Raw genomic sequence first — 19,937 nt, 5'->3', positions numbered from 1 at the left:
GTTAAAGGCATTTCCATGATGGAAATCTCTTTTTCACAAATGGATTTAAAGAGCACACAGACAACTTTTTTATGTTTATCGTACAATTAAACCATTTCAAAGATTTATCCAAATGGGTACGAATGCAAGCCTAACAACTGTGTGAAAGCAAGCCAAAATGATTTACATAACTCTACAATCAATCTCATTAGTGATCTCCTTTATTCAAACTTTAAAGGGCTCTAGTTTTTCTGTAAGGATCTGCCAGCCCCGAAATGCTTCCACTTTATAAAAATTCAAAAGTTGCTGGGCGTGGTGGTTCATGCCTTTAATCCCAGCACTTGGGAGGAAGAAGCAGGGGGATCTCTGAGAGTTTGAGGCCAGCCTGGTCTGCAGAGTCAGTTCCAGAGCTGGAGCTACAGGGAGACCCTGTCTCAAAAAGACCAAAAATAAAATAAATAATAATAAATAAAATAAATATATTTTAAAAAAGAGGTATACAGTATTTTGACTTAACTAATTTGTTTTCTAATACATTTTATAGCTCATCTTTGGGTGAAAAATTGCCAGGAGCTTCTGCCATCCACCTACAACAAGCAGCGCTTTGACCAACCCTTAGAGGCTTCCACCTGGCTGAAGAATTTTAGAACTACAAATGAGCGCTTCCTGAGCAAGGTGACAGGACTTCCTGGAGCCAGTTTGGTGCAACATGACCATTAAATTGATTGTATCATCTTTGTGCCCTGAGTACTTGGTGCACTATAGAGAATTAGCACTGCAATCTGTAATAAATATGCATTATTGTATTTCTTTTATGCTTTTTGCTTATAGTGGGGCTCAGAACTTAAAATTTGTCATTGTAAAGAGGCAGTAACAGTAATCTAGTCTCACATATTGGCTAGTAAGATAAAAACTAGATTGATTCACTAGTGTTTGTAAGATACAGCCTGGCTGGGTGTGGTGGCACAGGCCTTTAATCCCAGCACTCTGGAGACAGAGGCAGCTGGATCTCTGTAACATCAATGCCAGCCTGCTCTACATTGTGAGTTCCAGGCAGCTACAGGGAGACCCTGCCCCAAAAAGATAAAAAAACAAAACAAAAGATGCAGCCTGAGATCTCCCACAAGCTTATTTTCTCTAGATAAGATCATCTTTGTGAAGAATCCAGAAAGATTGATAAAATTATTCTTTCTAATTGTGTTTTGTTTTATCACTATGTAGCATGGACTAGCTTCAAACCTACTGTGTAACCCAGGACTTACAGTCCTCCTGCCTCAACAAGCATGCACAACACCTGTCACTCCAGTGTTTCTAGACTAAGGCTCTTCAACTCTAGATATAAAGACCCACATAGAAGCTTATTATTAGTGTAGGGTGGGCTGAGCTTGAAACTTGGGACCCACATGGTGAAAGGAGAAAGCCAACTCCCACAAGTTGCTCTCTGACCCCTACATGTGGATTGTGACTCACATACACACACACACACACACACACACACACACAAATTCATTAAAAACAATGCAGGCTGGTTGTGGCTCAGTGGTAGAGCACTGGCCTAGCATCCTTGAGAATCTGGATTTGATCACTAGTACTTCAGGCAGGGGTGGGATGATTGACAGGGATACATGCCAAAGTGCTGTTTTATGCCTTTGTAGCCAGCCAAGTATAGTAGTTCATATCTGTAATCCTAGTCTTTAGAAGGCTCAAAAAGAGGAATTGTCTTTGAGTTGAAGGCCAACCTACACTGTGATGTGAAACCCCATCTCAGAAAGCTCCCCTTCAAAGAAAAAAATCCAGTTAAAGGTGGAAGGCATTCATTTCTGGACTGCACCTTCTTACAGGGCCTGAAAAAGGAGTCTAAAAATAGCTTCTGTTAACCTTAACCTCCTACCTTCTTGACCTGGAATGGCTTCAGCCTTAAAAAAAAAAAAAAAAACCTTTTTTGTTGTTTTGTTGTTGTTTGCTTTTAGATAAAAGTTCAAGAGAAGTATGTCTGGAATAAGAGAGAAAGCACTGAGAAAGGCAGTCCTCTGGGAGAAGTCATTGAACAGGTACAAGAATGACAGCTGTGTGCCATGTCCTAACCAGAGAAGGCGTCTTACCACTGTACACCCTTGCTTTTCTCCACAGGGCATAACACGGGTGAGGAATGCCACAGATGCTGTTGGGATTGTGCTGAAGGAGCTAAAGAGGCAGAGTTCCATGGGGATGTTTCACCTCCTGGTTGCAGTAGATGGAGTCAATGCTCTCTGGGGAAGGACCACACTGAAAAGAGAAGATAAAAGCCTGGTAGGAAGATTCTGCTTTCTCTGCTTCCGTCTCGTACAAGGTCAGATGCTTGGCCCTGTACACCATGAAATGCTTTTTTACCCTGAATGTTTGACTTAAGATGCAGAGCGAGCCAGGTATGTTAGCACATGCCTTTAATCCCAGCACACAGGAGACAGAGGCGGGCAGATCTCTGTGAGTTCAAGGCCAGTCTGGTCTACATAGCGAGTTCCAAATGAGCTGAGGGCTATAGGGAGACCCTGTCTCAAAAAAGACCAAAAAAAAAAGAGTAACAATGTAGCTCTGTGATGGAGCAATTCAGTGAGACAATTCAGTGAGACAGAGAGAGAATATGAAATAACACCTAAGAGAAAATGGGGGATGGAGAGATGGCTCAGCAATTAAGAGTGCTCTTGCAGAGGACATAGGTTCAGTTCCCCAGCATCCATATGGTAGCTAGCAACCTAGCAACCTTCTGTGGCTTCAGTTCCAGCTGATCTAGTGCCCTCTTCTGGATTCCATGGGCAAAGCATCTACAAACAAAATAAAAATGAAAATCTTTTTAAGGTTAAAAAAAAATGTATTTTTGTTTGTTTGTTTGTTTGTTTGTTTGTTTGTTTGTTTTTTGTCCTTTTGAGACAGCCTCCTTGTAGCTCCAGCTGTCCTGGAACTCACTGTGTAGACCAGACTGGCCTTGAACTCACAGAGATCCGCCTGCCTCTGCCTCCCGAGTGCTGGGATCAAAGGCGTGTGCCACCACGCCCAGCTTTTTTTTTTTTTTTTTTCTTCCCTCTCTTTTTTTTTTTTTATTTATTTTATTTTTTATGTATATGCATGTATTGGCTGCACGTAGGTAAGCAGACCGTTGTTGTGCACAGAGATCATAATGGGCTGTCGAATCCCCTGGGACTGGAGTTATGGACAATTGTTAGCTGCCATGTGGGTGCTGGGATTCGAACCTGGGTCTTCTGCAAAAACAGTCTTCTTAACTGCTGAGCCATCTCTCCAGCCCCTTCTTTTTGGTTTTTTAAGCCAGGGCCTTATCTGTCTTGGAACTCCCTGTGTAGACCAGGCTGGCCTCAAAAGTGTTGGAATCAAAGGTGTGTGCCACCACCCTGAGTTTTGTCTGTTGATATTTTTGGAAATATCAAGGGAAGGAGGTGCATTTGAGGCACTAAGCAGTAGAGATGTCTTAGTCTCTCAGTAGTCCTTCTTCCCTCTCTCCCTCCTCCCTTCCCTCCCTCCCTCTCACTCTTATTGCAGAGAAGCTACATTCAGGGACTATGATTATACAGTAGTTGAAAACTTTTTTCTGATTGTCAATTCAGTTGTCTTGGGAACAGCCAGAAAAGTAAAGTCATACTTCTTTCCCCTCTTGTTGACAACATGCAGATTGCCCCAGAGGAACTAGCTCTTGTTCACAACCTGAGAAAGATGGTGAAAAATGATTGGGTAAGTACCTGTAAATGCTTAAGACATTGCAGAAAGAAGTGTTTGCATTTTTATCATACTCTACTGCTTCATTGCTAGTATGTTCCATTCTTTAATTTTATGGCCAGAATGTTCTTTTATCTTCTGTAGCTTTTAAGAAGTTAGGCCTGAGCTGGGTGTGGTGGTGCATGCCTTTAATCCCACCACTTGGGAGGCAGAGGCAGGCTGATCTCTGTGAGTTCAAGGCCAGCCTGGTCTACATAATGAGTTCCAGGACAGCTGGGGCTACAGGGAGACCCTGTCTCAAAAAGACCAAAAAAAAAAAAAACATAGTATCCCTGGCTGGCCTGCAACTCACAGAGATGTGCCTACCTCTGCCTCCCCAGTACTGGGATTAAAATACATTTCGTTTTTAATCTTTCACTGAAGTAAATTTATTCAAAACCATTTTAGGGCTGGTGAGTTGGCTCAACAGGAAAAGGCACCTGGTGACCGACTTCTATCCCCAGAACCCACCCACATGGTAGAAGGAGAAAACTGATTACCACAAGCTGTCCTCTGATCTCCATATATACACCATGGCATGCACACACCCACAATAAGTACATCAATAAATAAATGTTCCAAAAATTCAAATAATTTTATTTAAATACTACTGGCCTAAATTTAAGTTGTTTGTAATTATTCAAAGTGACTTGGCAGCAAGTGCCTTTGTTCTCTAAGCCACCTTGCCTGCCTCTCTTTTTGTTTGTTTGAGATATGGTCTCATTTTGTAGCTGAGGCTGACTGTCGTAGAATTCACTCTGTAACCCAAGGTGGCCTGAACTCCTAATCTTCCGGCTTCATTTAGTCTCTTAAATGCTAGGATTACAGGCATGTACTACCACCTGTGACTTCAATGTTTTGGGATTTTGTTGTTGTTGTTGTTGTTGTTTTTGTTGTTTTTATGGGGCTGGAGAGATGGCTCATCGCTTAAGAACACTGGTTGTTCTTGCAGAAGACCCGGGTTCGAATCCCAACACCCACATGGCAGCTAACAACTGTCCCTAACTCCAGTTCCAGGGAATCCGACAGCCTCTTCTGTCCTCCTCCGGCATTCACTACATGTAGGCAATACACACATGCACATAATAATAAATAAAATATTTTTTAAAAATTTTATTTTATGTGTATGCATGTAGGTAAGTGCACCCATGTAGTGCAGTGCCCGAAGAGGACAGAAGAGGCTGTCGGATCCCCTGGAACTGGAGTTACAGACAGTTATTAGCTGCCATGTGGGTGCTGGGATTCGAACCCAGGTCTTCTGCAAGAACAACCAGTGTTTTTAACTGCTGAGTCATCTCTCCAGCCCCTATTTACTATTTTTATTTTCTGTGTATGAGTGTATTGCCTGCATGTGTGTGAGTGTACTTGTGCCATGCAATACTGCGGAGGTCAGAAGAGGGCTTTGGATTCCCCTGGAAATGGAGTTAAGGATGGTTTGCAGCCACCATGTGGGTGCTGGGAATCGAACCTGGATCCTCTGCAAGAGCAGTCAGTGCTCTTAACCATTGAGCCATCTCTCCAACCCCAGATTGTGATAATTTTAAGATCATGTAGCAATTTAATGTGAGAGGCAGATCTAGAATCAATAACTTAATTTTGTTGCACTAAATCACACTGCCATGACACTGTTGGGCAAAAAACCTTTAGATGATTATGTGGCATGTCTGTAATTTCCTTCTTTTTAATAATTCAATCATGTTTCTTTTTCTTTCAGCATGGCGGTGCTGTTGTGTTGACTTTGAGCCAGACTGGGTCTCTCTTTAAGCCCCGAACAGCCTATTTGCCACATGAACTCCTAGGAAAGGTCAAGTCATGGAAAAACTTGTTACCTCTTTCATCATCATTCTGTCTAGTGACTCCTTTTTTTTTTTTTTTTTTTTTTGGTGTTTATTGGTGGTGGGGGTGCACACCTGAGCCCACATATAAAAGGGCAGAGAACAACTTCAAGGAGTTGTTTCTTTCTCTCCTTCATGTGGGTTCCAGGAATCCAACTATCCAACTCAGGATGTCACACTTAGCAACAGGTGCCTTTACCTGCTGAGCTGGTTTCCCAGCCTAGTCTCCTAGTAAATCAGACAGAGTTTGTATTCTTATGTGCCTTTCACCTCAGTTTCCTGAAATGTTAACTTTATTGCATTGGTTTTATCTTCCGCCCCACATTTTTTCTTCAAAAATTATGTTAATAGTAACCTGAATTTGAAAAATTTGTCTTCTCTCTTTTTTTTTTAATTTTATTTATTTATTTTTATTTTATGTGTACGCGTGTATTGCCTGCATGTAGGTAAGTGCACCTATGTCATGCAGTACCCTTGGAGGTCAGAAGAGGCTATCAGATCCCCTGGGACTGGAGTTATAGACAATTCTTAGCTGCCGTGTGGGTGCTGGGATTTGAACCCAGGTCTTCTGCAAAAACAACCAGTGTTCTTAACCACTGAGCCATCTCTCCAGCCCCTTGTCTTCTCTCTTGTATAATTGTTTCTTCTCTATATTGTGGATTTGTTTTGAGACGTTCTGTTATATTTTTTGTGATTCTGGGGACTAAACCCAGAGCTTCGTGCCTGGTAGGCAAGTACTTTACTGCTGAACTGTCCCCCAGCCCCAGTGTGGATTTCTAGATTCTTAACTAGTGAGTACTAAGCTTTTACTGCTTTTTTAAAAGATTATTATTTTTAATTTCATATGTGTCTGTGTGTGGGCCTGTGTATGTGAGTACAGGTATGGGGACCAGAGGTGTCGGATCCCTGTGGAGTTGGACTTACAGGCAGTTGTGAACTCCCCAACATGGATGTGGGGAACTGAACTGAGGTCCTCTTGCAAGAACAGTATGTGCTCTTAACCATGGAGCCATCTCTCCAGGGCCCTGCCCCCCCCACCACCACCACTCTTTTTTTTGGAGGGGGCAAATCTTTTTCTCCCTGCAGCCCCAGCTGGTCTGGAACTCAGAGAGATCTGTCTGCCTCCGCCTCCCAAGTGCTGGGACTGAAGGCATATACCACCATGCCGGGCTCCTTTATCTCTTTTTTAAATAAAATATTGTAACCATGTAAGGCAGGCCCCACTCTGGTCTTGAACTTGTGATCTTCTGTGCTGATACCCAGACCCCGCCTCCTTTCTCTCTCTCTCTCTCTCTCTCTCTCTCTCTCTCTCTCTCTCTCTCTCTCTCTGTCTCTGAGACACGACCTCCTTGTAGCCACAGCTGGGCTGGAACTTCCTATGTAGCCCAGGCTGGCCTCAGTCTCAAAGAGATCCACTCACCATGTAGACCAGGCCATTCTTGAACTCACAGAGATCGCCTGCCTCTGCCTCCCAAGTACTGAGATTACTTTATCTCTTTTTTAAATAAAATATTGTGACCATGTAAGGCACCACATGTACAGTTCAGTATGAGACAGCATATCTGAAAGTAAGGAGTAGAGGAGAACAGAAGGGAAAGACCCTGTTCTCAAAGGAGAATTTCTCTTCTGACTTGTCACTGAATTAATACTGTATCCTTTATCCTTTTTCTTCTCCAGGAAGGATTTGATGACCTTGATCCCTTTCTTCCCATCCTGATTTCCAACTATAACCCAAAGGAATTTGAAAGTTCCTTTCAGTATTACTTAGAGAACAGTTGGCTTCAGCATGAGAAAGGTCAGTCATCAGCCAAGGCTTTGTGTTCACAACACAATTCCACTGCAGCAGGGTATGAAAAAAAGCAACTTATGGAAATAAGTTATTTTGGCTCACTGTTTCAGAGGATTCATTAACAGTTACTTGGTTCCATGTTATTTGACATGTTGGAGAGTGGTACATCCTGGTGATGGGAGCATGTGGCAGAGGGTATTCACTTCATTGCAGACAGGAAGCAGAGAGAGACAGAAAAACACCCTGGACAAGGTATAGCCCTCAGGACACTTCCCTGGTAACCTACTCCCTTCTGATCCCCACATCCTGAAGCTTTGAGAACCTCCCAAAACAGAAATAGCAGCTGGGGAACCACGCAGTCATTACATGAGCCTGTGGCCTACATCTCATATTCAAGACATGACACAGGCCCTTGCTCTCTTCTTCCCTCTACAACAAGTAGCTTGTAATTTCTATTTCATCTTTTTTTTCCAAGTCCAGCTACTGGGAGGTTTCTACATGTTTGAGTTGTTGCAATACTCTATTGGTTTTTTTTGTGTGTGTGTTTTGTTTGTTTTTGGTCTTTTTGAGACAGGGTCTCCCTGTAGCCCCAGCTGTCCTGGAACTCACTGTGTATACCAGGCTGGCCTTGAACTCACAGAGATCTGCCTGCCTCTGCCTCCCGAGTGCTGGGATTAAAGGCAATGCCCGCGGAGGACAGAAGAGGCCATCAGATCCCCTGAAACTGGAGTTATGGACAGTTGTTAGCTGCTATGTGGGTGCTGGGATTCAAACCCGGGTCTTCTGCAAAGAACATCCAGTGTTCTTAACTGCTGACCCATCTCTCCAACCCCTACTCTATTATGGCATTTATTCATTCATTAAACTTCAGTTGAGAGACTCATGTGCTCAGACACTCACAGAATGATTCACACTGAAAGGCTGGCACAAAACCAGATCTTTGTCATACCTACCTTCATGTATGTTTAGAAATGGTTAACTTTGTTTTTTGAGACAGTGTCACTATATGGTCAGGCTTACCTCAGTTTCACCTGGTCAACTGTCTCACCCCCCTGAGGTGGGGTCACAGGCATGCCCTGCCACCTGGTTTCAGACACTTAACTCTTAATTCCAGATTTGATCCACTTGGATGGAAAGCATTCAGGCCATTTATGTTTGCCTCTTCTCTGTATGTACAAAAAGATAATAAAAAGTAAAAGGCTCTGTCACTGGATAACAGAAGACTCATAATAACTGGTTGTAATTCTAGCACTCTGGAGGTAGAGGCAGAAGGATCAAAAGTTCAAGATATTCCTTAGCTACAGTAAACATTTCGAGGCCATTCTGAGCTATATGAGACCCTGTCTCTAATAATAATTATTGGTTCTAGCATGTACAAAGCTCTGGGTTTGAATAAAACCCAAAATAAAAAAACATTTATTAAATACTGATAATTAAAGTTTATTACTAGAGAGGGAAGAGTAAAAGTAGCAGCACTGTGGTAGATGGGGTAGGAGTAAGATTGTGGGCTCGGTGCATCAGAGCACTGTCTGGATAGGGGAGCTCTGTTTACACGTTGGTGTAGAAGGAAGAAACTGACACTTGTGTATTTGACTCCATTTTAGCTCCTACAGAAGAAGGGAAGAAGGAGCTACTGTTCCTAAGTAATTCCAACCCTGGGCAGCTGGAGCGGCTCTGTGCCTGCCTGTAAGCCACAGACACAGTGTATGTGGAGGACAATGGACATTTTCTTCAAGCAAGACTGTCCCATGAGGGAGTCCCACTATATATAGGTAGAGCGCCCTGGACTTACAGATTTAACAGGTGATGCTGGGCCTTCATTGATAGGATTCCTTATGAAGTTACTGAACACATGGCAAAAGGATGTCCAAGATTGTTCTGAAACTAATAGCTTTTTTACATTGTTTTCATATTTAAGATAATCATGGATGATTTCCTTAAAGGAAAATAAATATATTTCTGAATGTGTTGTGTTAGATTTCTAATAAGGAAAGAACCTTCACTTCAGATTAATTGAAGTTTTCTGGCATTCTGTTTGTTGAAATCTGAAGAAACTTAATTCTACAGAAATTTCCAGGTGTTCTGTCTTCTAGACATTGATCAATTCAGATCAAGATTCACAGAAAATTCCTCTCTCCAGGACACTTACCTCTTGCTTCCTGTTTGGACTTTTATCCCTTGATACTGCAGAGTGTTAACTGTTAGCTCCTTTCCACAGATCCCTGAGAGAATTCAGCATTACCTTCTACAGTATACATGCTATATGATAAGTTAACTCTAAGGCACATAGAGTTTTATCTGTGCATACAACCAAAGAACTAAAGAAATAAGGATTCAAATCCCAAGTGCTAGGATTAAAGGCGCACACCACTGTGCCTGGCCATTTTTTAAGTTTTTATATATATTGTGTGTGTGTGTTCACACATGCCTCAGTGCACACATACAAACAAGACAACTGTATGCAGTCCTCTCCTTCCACACTTCTGTGTGTCTGGAGATAGAATTTGGGCTGTTGCACAGCAAGCACTTTAACCTGCTTAGTCATCTTGCCAGTCCCACAAGAGAATTTAATCTTCTCACCATACTCAGGTTGTTGGTATGTTTTAAAGAGTCAGGGGTTTATTGGTTATTGTTGAAGATCAGGTCTCACCCAGGCTGACTGGAGGTAGAGGCAGGCAGATCTCTGTGATTTTGAGGCCAGCTGGATCTACAGAATGAGTTCCAAGCCAGCTAGGGCTGCATAGTGAAACTGCTTTTTCAAAAAAAGAGGAAAAAGAAAAACAAGCCAGGCGTAGTGGCACATGCCTTTAATCCCAGCACTCGGGAGGCAGAGGCAGGAGCATCTTGGAGTTTGAGGCCAGCCTGGTCTACGTAGTGAGTTCCAGGCTAGCTGGGCCTACGGGGAGTCCCTGTCTCCGTAGGTGGGAGCTATTTCCTAGCCACATTTTCTACTAAAGATCAAGCCTGCCAACAGGCTGTAGGTTCGGGTCAGGTCAGTAAATCTGCTAGCAGTGGTACCCTGTAGTTCCTGTGGTCTAGCTGCCATTGCCATGAAAGTAGGCTACAGTGGAGGTTCATAAGTGCAGTGGTTTACCCAAGTGTCCTCCTCTGGTGTGATTTAGGTTTTATCTATATTTGTAGAGCCTGTGATGACACTTTTATAGATAAGATATGCTTCTCCTTTCTAAACTATTTTGAGTGGGTGCTTAATTTTAAAAATGGCCTGAGAAGCCGGGCATGGTGGTGCACGCCTTTAATCCCAGCACTTGGGAGGCAGAGGCCTGTGGATCTCTGTGAATTCAAGGCCAGCCTGGTCTATGAGTTCCAGACCAACCCCCACCACAGGGAGACCCTGTCTCAAAAACACCAAAAAAAGAAAAACTGGTCAGAAAAATGATGGAACACCAAGGCAGGAAAGAGTATACTTTTGAGCTGGGTGTAGTGGCACATGCTAGTAATCTCAGCACTCAGGAGGCTGAGGCAGGAAGATTGGGAAGTCAAGGCTAGCCCGGGCTGTATAGTGAGAGCCTACTTCAAAAACCACCCACAAGAAAAAGATTTAATGGGACTGGAGAGATAGCTTAGTGGTTAAGAGCACTGACTGCTCTTGCAGAGGACCTGGGTTCTATTTGCAGCACCCACATGGCAGATAATAACCATCCATAACTCCAGTTCTAGGGGAATCCAACACTGCCTTCTGACCTCCATGGGCATTGCACATCACAGGTGCACTTACACACATGCAAACAATACACTCATACACATAAAAAAATTAAAAAATAGGGGCTGGAGAGATGGCTCATCAGTTAAAAACACTGGTTGTTCTTGCAGAAGACCCGGGTTCGAATCCCAGCACCCACATGGCAGCTAACAGCTGTTCGTAGCTCCAGTCCCAGGGGATGCGACAGCCTTTTCTGACCTCCTTGGGCATTGCACGACACAGGTGCACTTACCTACATGCAGGCAATACACGCATACACATAAAAGTAATAATTTTTTTTTAATTTTTAATATTAAAAAAGCCAGGCGTGGTGGTGCACACCTTTAATCCCAACACTCAGGAGGATCTCTTAAATTCCGGACCAGCCTGGCCTACATAGCAAGTTCCAGGCCAGCCAGAGCTACAGTGAGACCTTGTCTCAAAAAAAGTAAATAGGGGACTGGAGAAATGGCACAGTGGTTAGGGACACTTTCTACTCTTGCAGAGGACCTGGGTTTGATTCCCAACACCCATATCAGGTACCATCTGTAACTCCAGTTCCAGGATCCAACACCCTCTTCTGACCTCCGTGGGCATTGAATGTATATGGTGCACTTAGATACATATAGGCAAAACACCCATACAAATAAATATTTAGAAAAAAGTAAATAAATAAATGAAACTTGTAATAAATTCTTACTTCAAAAGGAGGAGAGGTTGGGCCCAATGGCTTAACCCCAGCACTAGAGAGGCAGAAGCAGCCGAATTTCTGTGAGATCCACCCCACATAGCAAGTTCCAGGCCAGCTGGGGCCACAGAGAGACCCTGTCACAAAAAAAAGAGGAGAAGGGTGGAGATGGTTCAGTGGTTTCTCTTGCAGAAGACCCAAGTTGAATTCCCATCACTCACATGGCAGCTAACAACCATCCATAACTCCAGTTCCATGAGAATCTGACCCCGCCTTCTGACCTCTGTGGCATTACACTACATGGGTGCACTTACATACATGCCAGCAATACATCCATACAAATAAAAATAATAAAATATCTTTAAAGGGGGCGGGGAGGACAGTTCAGTGTTGTTCAGTGAGTAGTGTTTGCCTTGCATACTCAAAACCCAGCAGCGCACACAAAAAATAGTTTATGAACTGAACTTTGTCAAATCAAAAACATTTATTCTTTAAAATACACCTTTAAGCCGGGCATGGTGGTGCACGCCTTTAATCCCAGCACTTGGGAGGCAGAGGCAGGCGGATCTCTGTGAGTTCAAGGCCAGCCTGGTCTACATAGTAAGTTCCAGGACAGCTGGGTCTACAGGAAGACCCTGTCTCAAAAAAAGTAAAAAATAAAATACACCTTTAAGACAATGAAAAGGGGGGAAAAAAGATCTGAGAGCATATGTGCTTGCATGAAAGACCGTGTTTCATTAATACAACCTCAAAGTGAGTAAATGGACTGGCAGTGTGACTCAGTTGGTATAGTGCTTGCCCAGCAGGTAGGAAGCCCTGGGTTTGATCCCCAACACTTCTTGGTAGCACACACCTGTAATCTTAGCACACTAGAGGTGGAGGCAGGAGAATCAAAAGTCCAAGTTCAGGACTGGAGCGATGACTCAGTGATTAAGAACACTTGCTCCTCTTACAGAGGATATGGGATCAGTTCCAGCACCCACGTGGCAGCTCACAAAACATCTGTAACTCCTATCCCAGGGGATCCAAAACAACCTTCTGACCTCTGTGGACACTGTGGACACATGGTGCACTCACATACATGCAGGCAAAACATAAAAATAAATCTTTTACCCAATATGGATATCCTGGGAGGTTACTCTCCCTGGGCTCTGTCCTAGTAGCATAGGGGAGCATAGGGCTCTGCCCTATGATGTACCATCCCTTTCCACAAAGTTGGAGATGAAGCTGGGCTTTGAGTCTGCACCTGCATACGACTTCTCAGAGTCCTGTGGACTATGACTGGGGAGACAAACCATGCAGGAAAAAGTCCTAGAACATAAAAATAAAAAATAAATCTTTTTAAAAATCCAAATTCCACACCAGCCTGTAATACATGAGACCCTGTAAAATATGTACAATGGGGGCTGGAGAGATGGCTCAGCGGTTAAGAACACTTGCTGTGGGGCTGGAGAGATGGCTCACTGGTTAAGAGCACTGACTGCTCTTGCAGAGAACTCGGGTTTGATTTCCAGCTACAAACCGTCCTTAACTCCAGTTCCAGGGGAATCCGAAGCCCTCTTCTGACCTCCATGGCATGCATGACACAGGTGTACTCACATACATGCAGGCAATACACTCATACACATAAAATAAAAATAATAAAATATTTTTTAAAAATTAAAAAAAACACCACTGGTTGTTCTTGCAGAAGACCTGGGTTTGAATCCCAGCACCCACATGGCAGCTAATAACTCCATAACTCCAGTTCCAGGGGATCCAACAGTCTCCTCTGTCCTCCGAGGGCATTGCAAGACATGGGTGCACTTACCTACATGCAAGCAATACATGCATACACATAAAAATAAAATTTTTGGCCAGGCATGATGACACATGCCTTTAATCCCAGCACTAGGAAGACAGAGGCAGGCAGAGATCTGTGAGTTTGAGGCCAGCCTGGTCTCCATAGTGAATCCAGGACAGCTGGGGCTACAGGGAGACCCTGTCTCGAAAAGACAAAAAAAAAAATTTTTTTTTTAATTTTTATTTTATGTGTATGACTGTATTGCCTGCATGTATGTGAGTGCACCCATGTCATGCAATGCTGTGGAGGTCAGAAGAGGGCTTTGGATTCCCCTGGAACTGGAGTTAAGGACGGTTTGTAGCCGCCATGTGGGTGCTGGGAAGCAAACCTGGGTCCTCTGCAAGAGCAGTCAGTGCTCTTAACCACTGAGCCATCTCTCCAGCTCCCAGTTTTTAATATTTTATCACATTTGCTTTACCTGTTCATTTGGTGGGTCGGGGGTGTTTCGGGTTGGGGAGGGTGTTTGCTTTTTGGGTTGTTTGGTTTAGTTTTTGTTTTTTTAAGACAAGGTCTCACTATGTAGATCAGGCTGGCCTCAAACTCAGAGATCTGACTGCTTCTGTGCTGCCAGAGTGCTGGGATTAAAGGTATGTGACACCACACATTGTTCATTTGTTTTGAGACAAGATTTCAGAACAGACCTAGCTAACCTTGAACTTGCTGTTTAGCAGAACTTGAACCCTCATTCTCCTAATTCCACCTCTAGAGTGTCCAGAGTGCTGTGCTTACAAGTGTGTGCCATCACACCTGGCTTCTTTCTGTATATTTTATTAGGACACATAAAAGCAAATTGTAGGGCTGGAGAAATGGCTCAGTGGTTAAAAGCACTGGTTGCTTTTGCAGTGGTCAGGTTTCTGATTCCCAGCACCCACATGGCAGCTAAAAGCCGTCCGTAACTCCAGTTCCAGGGGATTAAACACTCTCTTTAAAATAAATAAATTAATGGGGCTGGAGAGATGGCTCAGCAGTTAAGAGCACTGACTACTCTTGCAGAGGACTTGAGTTTGATTCTCAGCACCCACATAGTGATTAACAACCATTTGTAGCTCCAGTTCCAGGAGATCTGAAGCCTTCTTCTGACCTCTGCGGGCGCCCTTACACAAGCAGACAATACCCTCATAGATATAAAATAAAAATAATAAAATTAAATTAAAAATAAGGGAGCTAGAGAGATGGCTCAGCAGTTAAGAATACTGGTTGTTCTTGCAGAAGACCTGGGTTCGAATCCCAGCACCCACATGGCAGCTAACAACTGTCGTTAACTCCAGTCCCAAGGGATCCAAAAGCCTCTTCTGACCTCCGCTGGCGTTGCACGACACGGGTGTGCTTACACACATATATACATAAAAATAAATTTTTTTAAAAAATTAAAAATATAGCCAGGCGTGGTGGCACATGCCTTTAATCCCAGCACTAGGGAGGCAGAGGCAGGTGGATCTCTGTGAGTTCAAGGCCAGCCTGGTCTACATAGTGAGTTCCAGGACAGCTGGGGCTACAGGGAGACCCTGTCTCAAAAAGACCAAAAAAAAATTTTTTAATAAATAAAAATAAACTGTACACATGTAACTCCTTAGCCTTTAAGTATTTTAGCAACTATGTCTTAAAACAGTATTTTCTGGGCTGGAGAGATGACTCAGTGATGAAGAGCATTTATTGCTCTTGCAGAGGATCCAGGTTGCCTTCTAGGACCCTCAGGACAGCTTCCAAGCATCTTTAACTCCAGCTCCAAGAGATCCAGCACCCTCTTCTGGACTCCTGATGGACCAGGCTCACACATGGTGCACATACGTACATGTGGGCAAAAAACTTGTACACATAAAATAAAAATAAATCTTGCTGGACATGGTGGTGCAAGCCTTTTATCCCAGCGCTGGGGAGGCCGAGGCAGGCATATCTCTGTGAGTTCAAGGCCAGCCCGGTCTACATAGGGAGTTCCAAGCCAGTTAGAGCTACAGGGAGACCCTGTCTCAAAAAGACAAAAAAAAAAAAAAAAAAAAAAATCCAAGGTGTGGTGGTGCACACCTTTAATCCCAGCACTCGGGAAGCACAGGCAGGAATAGTGAGTTTGAGGCCAGCCCCACTACAGGGAGACCTTGTCTCTAAAAGACCAAAAATAAAAAATAAATAAATAAATAAGAAATACAGTAATATTTTTCTACATAGGCATAATGTCATGCCCAATGCCCAAGAAACTTAACACTGATACAATAATGCACAGTACCTCTTAAAATTTCTCCAGTTTTCCCAGCATCTCTTATGGCTGTCTACCCCTCACCCCCAGAGTCCAAGATTCAATGAAGAATTCAGCTTACATAGCTCCTTACTGTCAATTTATCTTCAGAACACTTGCTTTTTGTTGTTAGGTAGCATTTTTGAGCACTCTAGACTACTGGTTTGGTGAGGCTGTCCCACAACCTGGATTTGTTTCCCTTGGCTTAGATACAGATGAAAAGGTTTGGGCAAGCATAATGCACAGGAGATGCTTTGTTAGTGCCACAATGTCATTAGTGCATTTTGTTTCATTATTGGTGATGATTAGCAAACCACTAATTTTTATGTCTGTTAGATTTCGCTGTTACATATTTACCCTTTCCAGAATGTAGTTAACCATCTGTGGACTGTTACTTTGGAATCTTGTACCTATCCTGTTTCTCAACAAATTGTCACAGTGGATTTAACATCCATTAAGTCATCTGAATAAATTGATAACTGCAATTTAAATTTAAACCTCTCAGGACTGAGGACCTGGCTCAGTTGGAGGAGCACTTACCTAGTGTGCACAGAGCTCTGGGTTCCCTAGCACCATAAACTTGGTGTGGTAGTGTACACTGTAATCCCAAGACTCAAGGTTGAGGCAGAAGGAGCAGAAACTCAAGGTCATCCTCAGCTACATAGTGACTTTGAGGTCAGCCTGAGCTATATGAAACCCTGTCTGCAAATAAATATAAAATAAGCCGCGCATGGTGATGCACACCTTTAGTCCCAGCACTCAGGAGGCCGAGATAGGTGGATCTCTGTGAGGTCAAGTCTAGCCTACTCACTCTACATAGTGAGTTCCAGGCGAGCTGGGGCTACAGGGAAACCCTATCTCAAAAAAAAAAAAAAAAAAAGACTGTGTGTGTGTGTGTGTGTGTGTGTGTGTGTGATGTAAAATTAACCATATCACTTCTTCATACTTTAAAAACAAAATTTAGTGGGCTGGAGAGACGGCTCAGAGGTTAAGAGCAGTAGCTGTTCTTGCACAAGATTTGGGTTTGAATCCCAGAACCCACATTGTGGCTAGTAATCGTCCACAACTCCAGTTCCAGATCTGACACACTTTTCTGTCCTCCTTAGGCATTGCAGGACACTTGCATACACATACAGTCAACAAAAACAAAAACCGTAGCTGGGCATGCTGGACTCACACCTTTAATCCCAGTACTCAGGAAGCAGAGGAGACAGAAGTCTATGTTCAAAGCCAACTCGGTTTCCATAACAAGTTCCAGCTGAACCAGGGCTACACAGTGAGACCTTGACTCAAAAACAAAAATACCAGCAAAACCAACTGTCTGTACATGCATGTAAAGGCAGCTTAACATGTAGAAGAGAACAAATTTTGGAAAATCAATTCTCTCCTTCCACTTTGATTTTTCCTTCTCCAGCCCCTGTGGAATTCACTATCGACCACACTGATCTCAGTCTCCCAGAGCTCCACCTGCCTCTGCCTGAGGACCTGGGGCTGAAGATATACACCACTACACTGGGCTTTGAAGCATGGTTTCCAGTATTTATGAATCGAATTCTGCTGCTAGTCTTCACACTTCCTGATTCCAAGTACCAAGTGCTGGGATTACAGATACCATCACTAAATTTAGGTTGTCAGGCTTGCAAAGTGTTAGAAATAAAATCTGAGGTCCAAGGACCCCACCGATATCATGTAAAGAACACATGGACAAAGCAAAAGTAACTCAGTGGGGCAGCTTTTACTTTTGCATCAGGATGCACTGTTGTTACTCAGACGGAGCAAGTAAGTACAGGCAACCTGGACGTTTTTAACCTAACACTAGAGTAGTGTACCTTTTTCCCATCAGCTGTGGTGCAACCTCATAGTCTTTCTAGGTTGGCTAGTTGAAAACAATCTGGGAAAAGAGGGTTGGCCAAAGAGAGGGAAGGGACCCACCACCCCAGGCCATCAGGTTTGGGAATGCAACAGGACTTTTAATAAAAGTCACGTAAGGGTAGGAGTTTGTGTGAGATTAAACATTAGAATCCCTCATTATGAACCAAAAGTTTCACAGATTTGAAAGAAAAGACTAGTATTCAGTGTTTCTTAAACAAAACAAGTAATTTTACCCACTGAGCTCAAAACATGTCATTTCTTCATTTATTACCTGCCACTTTTTTTTTCTTTTTGGTCGTTTTTGAAGCAGGGTCTCCCTGTAGCCCCAGCTGACCTGGAACTCACTATGTAGACCAGGCTGACCTTGAACTCACTGAGATCCGACTGCCTCTGCCTCACAAGTGCTGGGACTACAGGCATGCGCCATCACGGGTGGCCTGGCTTACCTGCCACTTTTTTGTTATCGGTAATTTTCCCTCTCCCCTCTTTGTCATTGTGGATACCAAGATCTAAGACACTTTTTAAAAATATTTATTCTGGCGCTGGAGAGATGGCTCAGCAGTTAAAAACACTGAATGTTCTTGCAGAAGAACTTGGGAGGCAGAGGCAGGCTAAGCTCTGTGAGTTCAAGGCCAGTCTGGTCTACATAGTAAGTTCCAGGACAGCTGGGGCTACAGGGAGACCCTGTCTCAAAAAGACAAAAAAAAAAATTTATTTATGAGGCTGGAGAGATGGCTCAGTGGTTAAGAACACAGAATGTTCTTGCAGAAGATCCGGGTTCGAATCCCAGCATCCACATGGAAGCTAACAATTGTCCGTAACTCCAGTTCCAGGAGTTTTTAAATATTTTATTTATTTATTTATTTTAATGTGTATGTGTGTATTGCCTGCATGTATGTGAGTGCACCCGTGTCATGCAATGCCACAGAGGTCAGAAGAGGACATCTGATTCCCCTGGAACTGGAGTTAAGGATGGTTCATAGACCTCATGTATGTGCTAGGAATGGAACCCGGGTCCTCTGCTAGAGCAGTCAGTGCTCTCAACTGCTGAGCCATCTCTCCAACACCAAATATGTATTTCCTTTTAAGTGTGAGTGCACACTCGTGCATGTGAGTGTGGTACCTTCAGAGAAGTCAGAGGCCAGAGGCATTGAACCTCCCTGGAGCAGGAGTTGTTAACAAGTGGTTATGAGCCTCTTGGCCATCCTTATCAGATCAGCTGTGCCTACCTGCAAGGGACCATCCTGATCAGGCCTCAGAGAAGAGGGTGGGAAGGATCACGGGAGGCTTACCTGAGGTTCCAGCAGCTCCTTCCACATATTCCTATGTGACACTGCCCTAGTTGTATATGGCATCTGGGTCTAGAGTATGTAGGCTAGGAAAGTTAACTGGGAGGGGGAGGTCCAACTATACATCTATGGGGAAGTCATCCACGCTAGGTGAAGACTTTCCACTGTGGCAGCTTTAGGGTCACCCATGCTCTGGTAGGCAACCTTCACCCATACTCTGTAAAGAAGCCCACTAACCTCATTGGCTCCCCAGGTTGAATAGTACTTTGGGGGACATTATAAGGAAGGAACAGTGTTGCTTATATCTCCCCAGAGAAAAAGTTCTTGACACAACCCCCAAGTGAAAGAATAAATATAAATAAAAATAGTGCCGAGTGTGACGGCGCATACCTTTAATCCCAGCACTTGGGAGGCAGAGGCAGGGGGATCTTTGTGAGTTGGAGGCCAGCCTGGTCTACATAGTGAGTACCAGGACAGCTGGGGCTACAAGGAGACCCTGTCTCAAAAAGACAGGAAAAAAAATGGGGTCAGGGAGGTGGCTCAGCAGGTAATAGACACCACCGAACCTGCAAACCTGAGTTCAAGCCCCAGGAGACACATTGTGGAAGGAGAGAACAGACTCCCTCTTTTGACCCCCACACTAACACTGTATAGTAAGTGCACCCCCTTCCCATCACACAAAGAATAAAAATAAAAGACATTTATGAAAAACAAAACTCTACTTTGGTAGCTTTTTAAAAAAATATTAATTTATTTTTTGGTTTTTTTGAGACAGGGTCTCCCTGTAGCCCCAGCTGTCCTGGAACTCACTATGTAGACCAGGCTGGCCTTGAACTCACAGAGATCCTCGTGCCTCTGCCTCCCAAGTGCTGGGACTACAGGCGTGCACCACTATGCCCGGCTAAATATTTTATTTTTATGTGTATGTGTATATTTCCTGCATGTAGGTAAGTGCACCTGTGTCCTGC

The 19,937-nt window shown here is 43.6% G+C and overlaps 1 protein-coding gene and 1 non-coding gene across 2 annotated transcripts in view; both read left to right on the top strand.

Moving 5' to 3' along the window:
• Dap3 (death associated protein 3) overlaps nt 1-9,305 on the top strand; it is a 49,220-nt gene extending 39,915 nt beyond the window's left edge. The window contains exons 7-13 of the mRNA XM_008854055.3: nt 524-654; nt 1,950-2,030; nt 2,110-2,268; nt 3,640-3,699; nt 5,438-5,527; nt 7,236-7,353; nt 8,952-9,305. Of these exons, the coding sequence (XP_008852277.1) occupies nt 524-654; nt 1,950-2,030; nt 2,110-2,268; nt 3,640-3,699; nt 5,438-5,527; nt 7,236-7,353; nt 8,952-9,037 (725 nt within the window). The 3' untranslated portion in view covers nt 9,038-9,305. The remainder of the gene's footprint in view (nt 1-523; nt 655-1,949; nt 2,031-2,109; nt 2,269-3,639; nt 3,700-5,437; nt 5,528-7,235; nt 7,354-8,951) is intronic.
• Nucleotides 9,306-12,848: 3,543 nt separating this feature from the next.
• On the top strand, nt 12,849-13,046 carry LOC115068061. The gene has a single exon (XR_003847447.1). It is a non-coding gene; the product is annotated as a small nucleolar RNA SNORA73 family (small nucleolar RNA).
• Nucleotides 13,047-19,937: the final 6,891 nt, after the last annotated feature.

This window comes from Nannospalax galili, unplaced genomic scaffold, assembly GCF_000622305.1.
Source record: "Nannospalax galili isolate Female #2095 unplaced genomic scaffold, S.galili_v1.0 scaffold591, whole genome shotgun sequence".
NCBI classification, from domain to species: domain Eukaryota; kingdom Metazoa; phylum Chordata; class Mammalia; order Rodentia; family Spalacidae; genus Nannospalax; species Nannospalax galili.
The sequence above is the reverse complement of the archived record's forward strand: the minus strand, read 5'-3'. Positions and strand labels throughout refer to the sequence as shown.